Source organism: Zingiber officinale, chromosome 11A (genome assembly GCF_018446385.1).
Source record: "Zingiber officinale cultivar Zhangliang chromosome 11A, Zo_v1.1, whole genome shotgun sequence".
In the NCBI taxonomy this organism is placed as follows: Eukaryota; Viridiplantae; Streptophyta; class Magnoliopsida; order Zingiberales; family Zingiberaceae; genus Zingiber; species Zingiber officinale.
The window spans coordinates 3056376-3070459 of NC_056006.1; the positions used below are offsets into that span (position 1 = coordinate 3056376).

Here is a 14084-nt window from a genome sequence, read left to right on the forward strand (position 1 = left end):
TAGGAGTCGCCACAGGCTCCAAACCAAGTAACTCTTGGTGTTTGCGATTGTTTAGTTGTTTTCATTTTCCGCTGCATTTTTACTCGAAACGAACGAATTAGCCACGAGCGCTATTCACTCCCCCTCTAGCGCTTTACGATCCTACATGTATTTCTACATATGGTTGGTTGACCCAACAATTGACCAAACTTATGGTTCTTCTTATATACCAATTCTACCTCATGAGCCTGTTAGGAATAAAGTCGGTCAGGCATAATTTCAGGCCAGCATATTGTTGATCGAGTATGCAAAGTAGCTCTTCACTATGCTCTCCTTCATAATAGCCGGTCAGGAATATCCCAGGTGGATTTACATAATTTAACATTCTTATCTCCTAATTTTACGTGGGGTAGCCCGTGCAGCTCTCATTGCATATCCGACTGGATATAAGCACTGACTAGAATTTTTAGGATAGTTCCCCATCAAAATCAAATATCCCAAGAGTTGGTCAGGAATAATGTTGGTCAGGCATAAAGCCGATCGAGCATAATTTCAGACAGGCATATAAGTAGTTGAATATGTGAAGCAACTCTCCACTATGCTCTCCTTCATAACAGCCAGTCAGGAATATCCCAGGCAGATTTTGACATCGAGCAGAATATATATATTATTCTAGGGTGTGAAGTTACAGAAGGATTAACAAGAAAATAAGAGGGATTATAAGAGAGAAGTAACACAAAAAAAGGAATAGTTGAAATTATGCTTAAACCTATTATGAAATCAAGAGCGCAAAGAAAAAGAAATATAGCTATAACGTGGCTTAAGTGAATTAAACCCATTAATTCAATATCTAAATAACTTATCCTAAATATCATCTAAGCATAGGTTTATATAGCTCTCAAAACACTCAAAAATATTTAAACAGAAAAAATAATCAACTAGACTTATTCCCTAAGATTTAGGATAAATTAACTAACAAGACTTATTTTCTAAAATTTAGGATAAATTAATTAACAAGACTTGTTTCTCTAAGATTTAGGATAAAATTAAATATAATTTTAAAAACAAACTAAACTTAATTAATGGATAACTATTTTAAAAAAATCTAATTTGGATCCCCTCTTGCATCAGTCTCTTGGAGTTGAAGAGAACTCGTCCTCGAGTTTAAGGTGGGTGTATTCGGCTCCAAAGCATAATGACTTAGGTGTTTTACATTAAAAACATCAGAAGTTTTTAAATGACTAAGAAGTCACAACCTGTAGATATTGTCATTAATCTTTTCTAGTATCTCACAAGTTCCAATCTTCCGATCTTTGACCTTATTGTATTCATCAATAGGGAAACTATCACGAGTTAATGCAACCCAAACCATATCACCAACATCAAAAAGAACCTAATGTCTATATCGATCTGCCCTGATCTTGTACTCGATGTTGCTTTCCTGAATAGTCTGCTTAACCTGCTCATGAATAACCCGAAGATGCTCGTCCATCTCCTCAACCCTAGGTTAGCTTGTCCTGGACACGAAATATGGACTAAATCTAGTACCCCAGATGAGTTTCATCCATAAACAACTTTGAAAGGACTCAAACAGTGATCCTCTTCTTTGATCTATTGTATGCAAATTTTGCTTGAGGTAAAACCAGATCTCATTACTTCGGTTTGGTTCTTGTGAGACATCTCAGATGATTTTCTAAGCTTTGGTCTGACCATCTATTTGAGGGTGATAGACGTTGCTGAAGTTTAGATTTATCCCTAGCTTTCCATAAAGTCTTCCAAAATTGACTGACAAATTTAGTATCACGATCTGAAGTAATAGTTTGAGGAATACCATATAAAAGCACAATCTCTTTGAAGAAGAGGGTGGTAATCCAAATAGCATCCATAGTTTTTCTGCACGCCACAAAGTGAGCCATCTTGTAGAATTGGTCCACCACCACTAGAATAGAATCTACGGTCTGTTTTGTGTGGGGTAATCACAATATGAAATCCATGCTAACCTTGCACCAAGGAGCTTTGGGAATTAGTAAGAGAGAATACAAACCAACATTAGTTAGGGTTCCCTTAGATTGATAACAGACAAAGCAACAGTCCATGAAATGAGCTACGTCAGTAGTTAGCTTGGTCCAATAGAAGTCGGCAGAGATGAGGGCTAATGTCTTATCTCGACTGAAGTGTCCTTCGTTATACAATTCATTGATAATGTGATACCTTAAGGAACATTCCAGAATATATAATTGTAGTCCACGAAATAGATAACCATTGTACAGAATAAAATCATTGCGAAGCCCATTAGTTAGCCCGTGATATATCTTGTTTAAGGAGGGATTAGCAACATACATCTCTGAGAAACATCCAAAGCCATTAAACCTAATGCTCATGGTAGTAAGTAGGGAGGAACGACGGCTTAGAGCATCTACAACACGATTGAGACTCCCGGCTTGATGTTTTAGCATGAAGGTGAACTCCTACAAGTATTTTACCCACTTGGTGTGTTGACTACTCAACTTGTGTTGGTCGTTGATGTACTTCAAAGCATCATGATTAGTGAACAAGATCAATTCCTTCTGTACAAGATAATGATGTTAATGTTTCAAGGATTGCATAATAGCGTAGAATTCCAGGTCATAAGTAGAGTAATTTTTCTTGGCACCAGATAGTTTCTTGCTAAAAAAGGCAATAGGGTGTCCCAAGTGACTTAGAACACCACCAATGCCAATACTAGATGTGTCACAGTTTACTTCGAATAATTTGTTGAAATCTGAAAGTACTAGAATGGGTGCTTCGGTCATCTCTTGCTTCTCCAATTGAAAACTAATCGTAGCCGCTTCAGTCAACTTGAACTCGCGCCCCTTGAGACACTCGGTGATAGGAGCAATTAAGGCTCTAAAATTCCTGACAAATTGGCAGTAGAAAGAGGCCAATCCATGAAAACTTTGGACGTCGTTAATAGTTTTTAGCTATGGTCACTCTAAGATTGTGTCTATCTTTGATGGATCTACACAAACACCATCGGTAGACACTATAAATCCAAGAAACAAAATTGAGGTCATGAAGAAAGAACACTTCCTATTGTTGATGAGTAAGTGTTCATCCTTTAGCTTCTTAAAAATAGTGCGGAGGTGATCAAGGTGCAAAGGCCGTGTCAGATTATAAATGAGGATGTCGTCAAAGTATACAACCATAAATCTTCCCATGAAAGGTTTCAAGATCTGATGCATGAATCTCATGAATGTACTGGGTGCATTGGACAATTCAAAAGAAATGACCATCCACTTGTACAACCATGTTGTGTCTTGAAGGCAGTCTTCCATTCATCTACAGGCTTGATTTGAATATGGTGGTATCCACTCCTAAGATAGATCTTGAAGATCTTTGAACCAAAAAGTTGATCCAACATGTCATCTAAGTGAGGAATCAGAAATTTATACTTCACCGTGATTTTATTGATGGCTCTGCTATCAATATGCATGTCCCACGAACCGTCTTTCTTTGACACGAGTAGGGCAGGGACTGCACAAGAGCTCATACTCTCATGAATATGTAGGATCAAAGGCGTGCTAGAAGGGGGTTGAATAGCATGCGTTGCTTTATTTACTCGTTTATAAAAACATACAGAATACACAGTGGAATAAAGAATGAAAAGACAAGCAACGCTAACACGCTTTCTTTTACTTGGTTCGGAGTCTGTGGCAACTCCTACTCCAAGGCCCGCGATCGTTGATCGCTTTCGTTGGGAAATCACTGTAGATTCAAAAATTGAGTACAAGTACAAATATGAAGCTTACAAGTATTTCTCAAAATTAAACTTGCTACTGACGACTTGGAGAAATAGAACTTCTAGCTTGATCATCATCGGAGCAGCATTTAGACATTTTCAGAGTGCTCGCAAGAGCTCAAGTTGTTCTTCATGAATTGTTGTTTTGAAGTGCTAGTCGAGGCTCCTTTTTATAGTCGAGCTTGACCTAATCCAGATCCCCTAATCTCGGGATCAGGTTTGACCCACCGTCGATTGATCGACCGATCCTGCCTAAATTGTTCTGCCTCCCGGTTCTTCTGCTTGGATAGAGTTTCTTCATTCAATCGACCGATCTCGTCGTTCAGTTGACCGATCCCCAGCTCATCTGGTCCGATCAACTCGGCTCGACCACGTCACCGCTTATCCTCAGTTCAGTCGAGCAATCTCGAGATTCGATCGACCGATCCCCTGGTCGAACCTGGTCCATTCATTGGAACTCTGATCTTGCTGCTTGGAGGTTCGGTCGACTGAACCGAACGTTTGGTCGACTGATCCCGGTCGAATCTAACCTTGCATAATGTGTTAGTCTCCTGCAAAATAGAGTTAGCACATAGCAGATAATATGTAAATAAATAACTTTGACAGCTTTCGGACTGTCCAATTCTGACTTCGGATTTCCTCTTGAAACCTTAGGTCGAACCGACACCTACTATTCCCTCTACGGGGAACGTGTCTTCACCTACTCCTCTCAAGAGAAGTTACCTGTTACCAGACCGGTCCTCCAGATCCACTAGACTTTTGCTCAGCGCCCGATGCTTCAGGACTTTCTGCTAAACGCCCGCTCCACGATTCGTTCAGTCTTCCACCTAGTCCGCGTCCACTAAGACTTTCACCTAGAGTTCCCGACTCTAGGGTTTTACCCAAAGTGCTCGATTCACCAAGACTTTCCTCCTAGGGTTACTACCCCCTAGGGTTTTCCACCTACCTAACTGCAGCTAGTACTTTTCATCACCTAGGTTTATCGCCCCCTAAGACCTAGGGTTACCACCCCTAGGGGTTTTCCACTTACCTAGGATCCACTAGGACTTTTGCCTAAGAACACTTAGGACTTTTCCTACAAGCTCAATCAACCTTGTTAGATAACAAGACAACTTAGCTTTGGACCCTTTGACATAATCAAAACACAGGTTCGATCGTCTGGTACTCCCTGCATCAACAATCTCCCCCTTTTTGATTATGGTAACCTGGTTCAAAGTTAAGTAAAATACAACAACAATTAAAAGAATTTTAGCATGAGCATAAATGCAATAAGTTATAAAAAAAACTCCCTTATGCTCCTCCTTTCATAAAAATTATGTTTTAATTCTTAACTTTGACTTTTGTCTCCCCCTTTGACAGAAATCAAAAAGAAAATAAGTAGAGAGAAGGTTGTTTGTCAAGTAAAAATAGTAAAAATATTACTTTATTTAACTTTAAGCTCCCCCTGAAGGGTAGCACTTACTTGAAAAAAAATATTGGCAAAGTTCAAAGTTTTGAAAGTAGACTTTAATCAAGAAGAAGGACTAACTTAGCTAATTTTTAAGCTTTGAAAGTGACTTAGGGTTTACCAAAAAACTTAGCTAGATTTAAGCTTTGAAAGTGACTTAGCTTTTAAAAAAACTTAGCAAAACTTAGCTTTTAAAAGGATTTTGATAAACACTTAGGTATGAAAAAAAAAATTGATAAAAACTTAGCTTTAAAAGGAATTCCATGTAAAAATACTTAGCTAAGAAGATGATTCCTTTAAAAATAAACTTTATCAAATACTTAGCTTTATTAAAACTTAGTTAAGTACTTAGCTTCTAAAAAAGATTTTGATAAAAAGCGTAGTTAAGTACTTAGCTTAAATGATATTTTCATAAAAGCATAGTTAAGTACTTATCTTGAAAAATACTTAGCTTAAAAAAAATGATAACACTTAGCCTTTAAAAAGGTTTTTAGATAAAAAGCATAGTTAAGTATTTTTTTCACAAACTTAAAACTTTTTTAAAAGTATTTGAACTTGTTTTTTCAAATAAGGTTTATTTTCAAAAATAGATAAAAACTTAACTTCCTTTTTCAAAAAAAAACTTTGAAATTTTGAAAAACAAAAATAAAAATTAATGACTTAACCTTCCTTTCACTCCCCCTTAATTAATGCCAAAAATGTTTGAGGGTCCTAGAGTCCAAGCATGAGAGATAAACATAAAAGTTATTATCTATTATCCTAATTTTCCATCTCACTCATTCTATGTTATCAAGCATGTTCAGCTTATGAGTGTGTGTGAGACGAAGTTAAGTTAAATTGATTTTATCTTTAACTTTTAAAAATATTGAAGTATATTTCAAAAATTTGGATTTCAAAAATTCTAAATTTGAGATTTTAAAATATAAATTTGAATGAGTTTGAATTTCAAATTTTGGAATATAAGTTTGAATTTTGAATAAGTTCAAATTTCAAATTTTAAAATATAAGTTTGAAATTAAAATTTAAAGATTAATTAGCATTTGGAAATAATTAAAATTTTGAAGGTTAATTATAATTTGAAAATTAATTAGATTCTAAAAATAATTAAGATTTTGAAATTAATTAAGATTTTGAATTATGATTTTGAAATCAATTAAGATTTTGAATTATGATTTTGAAATTAAATTAATTAAGATTTTGAAATTAATTATGATTTTGAATTATGATTTTAGTTTAAAATTAATTAAATAATTAAGATTTTAAAATTACTTAAAATTTAATTGAGTTAACTTAATTAAATTAAGTTTAATTAATTTTGGTTTGGTTAACTACTTTTTTTTAAAAAAACTAGGTCCATCTCACCTTTTGCTAGATTTTTAATCAGGGAACCTTAATAGTTTTGTTAGATGGTTAATTTAATCTTCAATTTAAATTCAAATTTAAGGATTGATCAACATTTGAATTAGACTAAGGTTTAACAGTTAGCCAATTAAATATTTATTTCAATAATTGACTTTTAGCTCTGGCGAGGCACTAGACCTTCTTGGGTATTGGATCATCAACCACTTCTAGACAAAGCCTTTTAAAGAAATTAAATTTTTAATTTTCTTCCTGAAAATTCTAGGTCTAATTAGTCAAGTGTAGATCAAGCCTAAGTCCTTATCTACCCTAGTCTAAGCATGAATAAAAAGTAGTAAATCAAATATCAGATAATTATATTTTATGATAAAAATGGTCTTTTTATTAGCCCCCCTGAATCATAGCCTCGATAAGGTCTATCAAGGTAATGAATTTGATCCTTGGGGATCCAATATTGATCAAGTCCAACTTGATTAGTTAGGTTATACTTGAGGACCCATGCTTGGACTAAGTTCTATTTGAGCGTTTTACCAGAGACAAATAAGATCTGAATTTATGTTTAGTCTTATATCCAAGTCCAGTTAGATTGTATACGACCCTTTGTTTTCCAAGAATTAGGTTAAGGTTCTTAGAACCCAAAGTGAACCATTCCAACGTGTCCTTAAGTCCTTTAACTTGAGTTTTCAAGTTGAAATTTTCTTCCTCAAGTTGTTAGACATGGGTTGAACTTCCATTTTGAACTGGCTCAGTCAAAGGACTTAGGTTAGTCTCCTCCTTAAGAATTGTTACCTCCTTTTAGAGTGACTTGACTCTGAGGTTGGATTTTGCCAACTTTCTTAACTAATATGAAACTAAATTTTGTAATTCATCAATTTTAGTACCATAAATTAGAGAACTTACAATATTGTTTGGCCCTTCAGAAATGGATACGGATCTGTGGCTTCTTTCGGACTGTGTTTCCGATTTGGCTCCGATTTCTGATTTGGATTCTGTTTCGGCAATGTATGCTTATACTGGTAGAGCAAGAAAGCTTGCTTTCTCGTGTTCTTCGTCGGAATCTTCAGAGGACTCGAACCGCATTACTTTCAAGGCCTTCCTTCTTCGTTGCTTCTGGTTTGGACACTCCGGTTTGTAGTGTCCCTTCTGATTGCAGCCGTAGCAGGTAACTCTAGATTTGGCCTTCGTGTTCGATTGAGTCACCCTCTTTTTTTTGCACATTTTTTGTACTAATTTTATGAGCTCGGTAGTAATTTCATCGTCTTCTGAGTCTGATTCATCTTCGGACTTGGGTTCGGTTCGGCGCTTGATTTTTGGTTCCCGTGTTCTGCTTGTTCCTGGAATCAAAGCAATACTTTTCTCGGCTGAGCGTACATTAATCTGTTCGTGTAACTCAAAATTAGAAAATAATTCATCTAATCTAATAATTGAAAGATCCTTGGATACTTTATAAGCATCTATCATTGATGCCCACAAGGTATTCCTTGAAAAAATATTCAGCGCGTACCTGATGGCATCGCGATTCTCTAATTTTTGTTCAATCGCGTGGAGGTCGTTCAGTAGATCTTGAATCCGGGCATGTAGTTGACTTACTGATTCTTCATCTTACATTTTTATATTATATAATCTATTTAATATTAAGTCTCATTTACTTACCTTCATGTTGAAAGTGCCCTCGTGCAGCTCGATCAATTTTTCCCACAACTCCTTTGCACTGTTGAAGGGACCAACCTGGTTCAGCTCTTCTTTGGTTAGGCTGCATTAAAGAGTTGGTGTTGCTTTTGCATAGACTTCAATTTTCTTGCGAGTTGGTGCATCCCATTTGTCGCAGGGGACAAGTGCTCCGGTGTTGTCAACTGGTAGGGAGAATCCTGTTTGAATGATGATTCACATCTTTACCTTTGTCTTCTGATAGTACTTCATTCTGTCCTTCCAGTAGCCGAAGTCTTCACCAGAGAAAAGAGGCGGATGAGCTGTGTTGTAGCCTTCTTGGTGGGCCATTCAAACAGGAATCTCGCACACAAAAAAAAACCAATGTTCTAAGACTTGGTCTTGGATTAATAGTGCGGGAGAAAAAATAAAAATATTATTTCATCAATTTTTAAAAAATAAAATATTAATAAAATAAAAAATAGTATTTCAAATTTGGTTAAATGTGATATTTTGTCAATACTAATAAATGGTGAAGAGCCGAAAATAATTTTTTCAAAAACAGTTTTGGAGGAAAAAAATGAAAAGCGTAGGATCGAAGACGATATATAAAAAATGATATATAAAAAAAGACCCCCTTTGCTCGATTGGTGGTTTCACCAATTCAAAGCGGCCTGACTCTGATACCAATTGTAGGATCGAAGATGTGCTAGAGGGGGGGTGAATAGCACGCGTTGATTTTTTACTCGTTTCGAAAAACACACAGAATATGCAGTGGAATAAAGAATGAAAAGACAAGCAACGCTAACACGCTTTCTTTTACTTGGTTCAGAGCCTGTGGCGACTCCTACTCCAAGGTATGCGATCGTTGATCACTTTTGTTGGACAACCACTATAGATTAAGAAATTGAGTACAAGTACAAATATGAAGGTTACAAATATTGCTCAAAATTAAACTTGTTATTGACGACTTGGAGAAATAGAACTTCTAGCTTGATCGTTGTCAGAGCAGCGTTTAGGCATTTCTGGAGTGCGCGCAAGAGCTCAAGTTATTCTTCAAGAATTGGTGTTTTGAAGTGATGATCGAGGCTCCTTTTTATAGCCAAGCTTGACTTGATCTAGATCCCTTGATCTCGGGATCAGGTTTGACCCGCCGTCGATCGGTCAACCGATCCTCCTGATCGGTCGATCGATCCCGCCTGAATCAATCTGCCTCCCGATTCTGCTGCTCTGATAGAGTTTCTTCATTCGGTCGACCAATTCCGTCGTTCAGTCGACCGATCCCTAGCTCATCTGGTCTGATCAACTGGGATCGACCACATCACCGCTTATCCTCGGTTCGGTCGACCGATCTCGAGATTGAGTCGACCAATCCCCTGGTCGAACCCGATCCATTCGTTGGAACTCTGATCTTGCTACTTGGAGATTAAGTCGACTGAACCGAACGTTGGGTCGACCAATCCCTATCGAATCTAACCCTGCACAAAGTGTTAGTCTCCTATAAAACAAAGTTAGCACATAGCAGATAATATGTAAATAAATAATTTTGACAGCCTTCGGACTGTCTGGTTCTGACTTCGGATTTCCTCCGGAAAGTGTAGGTCGAACCGAGACCTACTGTTCCCTCTAGGGGAACGCGTCCTCACCTACTCGTCTCAGGAGAAGTTACCTGTTGCTAGACCGGTCCTCCAGACCGACTGAACTTTTGCTCAGCGTCTTATGCTTCAGGACTTTCTGTTGAACTCCTGCTCCACGACCCGTTCAGTCTTCCACCTGGTCCACGACCACCAGGACTTTCACCTAGAGTCCCTGACTCTAAGGTGTTGCCTAAAGTGCTCGACCCGCCAAGACTTTCCGCCTAGGGTTACCACCCCCTAGGATTTTCCACCTGCCTAATCACAGCTGGGACTTTTCATCACATAGGCTTACCGCCCCTAGGACCTAGAGTTACACCCCCAAGGGTTTTCCACTTGCCAAGGATCCATTAAAAATTTTTCCTAAAAACACTTAGGATTTTTTCTGCAAGCTCAATTAACCTTGTTAGATAACAAAACAATTTAACTTTGGACCTTTTGACATTATCAAAACACAGGTTCAATCGTCTGGTGCTCCTTGCACCAACAGAATATAGCCTCATCTCAATAGCTCCATAACTTGTCATTGTAGTTCTTCAACATCCTTAGGGCTAAGACGGTATGCTGGTCGGTTGGGTCTTAATGAGATCTAATACCAACTAACCCTGAACAGAATATGTATATTATTCTAGAGCGTGAAGTTACAAAGGGATTAACAAGAAAACAAGAGAGAAGTAACACGCCAAAAAAAAAAAGAATAACTAAAATTAGGCTTAAACCTATTATGAAATCAAGAGTGCAAAGAAAAAGAGATATAGTCATAACCTGACTTAACGGAAATTAATTGATTCAATATCAAAATAACTTATCCTAAACATCATCTAAGCATAGGTTTATATAGCTCTCAAAATCCTCAACAAAATCTAAAAGGAAAAAATAACCAACTAGACTTATTCCCTAAGATTTAAGATAAATTAACTAACATGACTTATTCTCTAAAATTTAGAATAAATTAACTAACAAGACTTGGTTCGTTAAGATTTAGGATAAAATTAAATATAATTAAAAAATAACTAAACTTAATTAACGGATAACTACTTTTAAAAAAAATCAAATTTGAATCCCCTCCTACATCATATTTACATAACAGCTCTCCACTATGCTCTTTCGTTACTCGTGTGCATCCTTTTTCATAACTAATGTCATTAATGAGACGGTTAAAGGAATATGCAATCAGAATGTGTCAGTTAAGGAAAATTATAGAGTTACTTTCGAGGGAGATAACATTGAATGCCTTCACAAGAGCCTAAGAATATTCTCTGACAAACTGTTGCTATTCTCTGACAAGTTGTTGTGATTCTCTCACAGTGTTGTCTCCTGAGTATATCCTGACTGGGCACTTAGCCGATAGATCACATCTTGCATAAGCAGAATATTGAGTATAGTAAGGTGTTCGACCTTAAGGTTGCTCGGGTATATGTCGAATGATATAGATATGATTATATAAATAGGGAACCGAGCCCCCTAGGTCCGAGCGGTTTTATGATCGACAGACCTTGAGCGGGGATGCTCGCTTATGAAGAATGGGGAACTGAGCCCCGAGAGGTTTGATCGATGCCTTCAACTTGTCATCCTTGTATTCAGAAGCTTGTCCTTGAAGTGATATCTTGAGCTCTAGGAATTTGATCGGACCTCTTCTGAGAGCTTCCTTGTATATGTGTACCTTGCAGAGGTAAGGAGGCTGAGCCCTGTAACCTTGGTCAGCTTTATACCTAGCCGCCATATATATGAGGGCAGGAGAACGAATGGACAATGAAAACCCACACGTCAGACCGATTGTATATGGAGCTGTACTATGAAAGTGGAAAACCGATTTCCTAAGGTTTAGACGAATATATCCTTGGCCCGACCGGTCTTATGACAGGTCGGTCCTTTCTTCAACTCGAGCGGATTGAATCTGAGCGGAGGGTGGACTGTCGAATATACATTGAGTGTTGGCAGCGAAGTAAGACACTGGGTCCCCATGCCCAACTGGCTCTAGGGCCAGTCGTCCTCCGATCGGGAGTCATAATTTTGGGCGAGGAGGCAAGTCCTATTGAGAGTGACCCTTTGACTGCCACCTCCCCTTAACTTAACCGTCATCTCACCTAAATTTTGACTGCCACGTCATATCTGGATCCGTTCGTAACATCTGGTATCATTGGGTTTCTGGACGGCCAGCCGTATGTGCTTCCCGATTTATTCTGTTAGTCAGTGAAAAACCTCCGTGGAACCAAATTGATCATCTAAGACTTAACGTTACCCCGCCTTGTTATTATTATTTTTTATTCACGACATTGCACGTTTATTTTGTTTCTTTCCATTATTATTTTCCCGTTCAATTATTTGTCCTCCATTTCATTTATTTATCAGCCGGTGGTTCGATCCTTGGCAGTTTCTTAATTTGTCACGTATCATAATTATTGGAGCATAAGATTAATTAAGTTTGTTTCGCTATCAGCTAGCTAGTAGCCTACGGTTCCTCTATAATTAATGATGAAAACATTGTACTTTATTTTATATCCAAGAAAGAATAATATTTAAGAAAATTAGCCAGCTTTTACTTCTATGGCTAAGTTTTGGATTCAATATACTTTTTTTTTATATATATATCAATATGGGATTTTATAAGTCTTATCTTGTTAATTGTCGGCGGTCTTTGGTCTACATTATTGGTAGAAGTTGTTTCCTTTTTCAATTCTTTATCAGTAAGTGATCTCACGTTTTTCCCATGTTAATTATTTATCAGTAAATGGTCCTTCCATTTCAATTGTTTTTGAAGTTGCCGCGTTTAATTATATTATATTTGATTATATTACCCATTATCAAATATATCCTAATTAATTGAGCATCCAAGGAGTTTAGCTAAGTTATGATCTGATTCCTCTATAAATACACGATCGATCGATGTTGCATACAAACTATAACAGAAAAAAAAACATTTTCTCTATCTTATTGTTGAGATATAGAATTAAGCATGGCGACCAACGTGTTTGGGAATCCAGTGACGGACGACACGGTGAGACTAATTTTTCCGAATATCACTGAAATCACCGCCCGACACAGAGCAGAAGTGGCTTTGCAGTATATGAACGCAGAGGAGAAAGCGACGAACGTGAGTCGCTTTGTGCACAACCTGAAGGAGGCTTACGGTACGGGAACCTCGACGCTTGGCATGATTTACAATGCCACCGGAGGTAACCTATCATTCGTTCTCAATCACACTTGGGAAGGTGCTGTCTGGCGATCCCCTTACCCTCAAGTCATTCAAAATGGGCAATGGGCTGGATTTCTTCACGTCCGCGGTAGGCTCATGGGTCCTTCCAAAGAAGCTATTGTGTACAGAGGGGTGAACAACGACGGAGCCGGCCGTGATTGGATGCTGGCTTGGAACACATCCCGCATGAATTATCAGAATCGCGTGAGTATATATATATATATAAGCGATAAATTTTCAACTAATTAAGATTAATATTCATTCTTAATGATCGTTAATGCAGGTGTACGCTGAAATCCATACGGCCGGTGGTTTTGGTTCGGCGAACTGGAACGCCATTGATAGTAAGATGGATAGTCAAACGAATAATTACTCTACCACCGCGCTCGGAGGCTTCGCCAGTGCGTCAATTGGCGCAGGCAGCTCACCGGAATTTGTGGGAATCTTGTCCCTGGAAGGTTTGGGATCTGATTTTATGGCGATGGCCAGTGATGTTAGCGTCGTCTCGCAGTCGCTTGATTCCAAGTATGTGGATGATGTTGAAGGAGCCGATGATGAAGCTTCTGCTGAATAATGAAGTTACCACCTTGTGGCTGGCTGGCTGATTACAAGCACTACTATATTCCTAAGAAAATAAAATAATAAGAATGATAATAATCATAAAGCACTTGAGCAGTACTGTTAATTAATTAATTATGTGTGTTGTGTTTGGAAGGAGATGATAGTGTGGTGTGTATCCGAATAATTAACATGCTTCTTCTTGTTGCATGTACCTTTCGATTCTTATATTAGTAAAATGAAAACACCTCCGATCCTCTGATCTGTGTGAATTTTTTCAATGGGCAGTATTAAATTGGTCAATTTTCAAAAAAAAAAAAAAAATTCTTTCTAAAATATTTTGCTTAATCAAGCTAAATATGTAAGTTTAATTACATTATAAATTTAATAAACAAAAACTATATAAATTAACCTGCAAGTTTTAATTAATTACTTGCTACCATGCATGTTGTTTAGGCTAACGAACGGTACCTGATAAAAGTAATT

The 14084-nt window shown here is 37.4% G+C and overlaps 1 protein-coding gene across 1 annotated transcript; it reads left to right on the top strand.

The window, feature by feature from the left end:
* Window positions 1-12724: 12724 nt before the first annotated feature.
* LOC122031737 (23 kDa jasmonate-induced protein-like) lies at window positions 12725-13879 on the top strand. The gene is made up of 2 exons (XM_042590836.1): window positions 12725-13244; window positions 13324-13879. The coding sequence occupies exons 1-2, from the start codon at window positions 12801-12803 to the stop codon at window positions 13612-13614; spliced, it is 735 nt and encodes a 244-aa protein (XP_042446770.1). The 5' UTR covers window positions 12725-12800; the 3' UTR covers window positions 13615-13879.
* Window positions 13880-14084: the final 205 nt, after the last annotated feature.

Bases quoted from the DNA above. Each gene is read 5' to 3' on its own strand.
- LOC122031737 (XM_042590836.1), top strand. From the start codon at position 12,801: ATGGCGACCAACGTGTTTGGGAATCCAGTGACGGACGACACGGTGAGA. The intron at 13,245-13,323 runs GTGAGTATATAT...TCGTTAATGCAG, and splicing joins GCATGAATTATCAGAATCGC to GTGTACGCTGAAATCCATAC.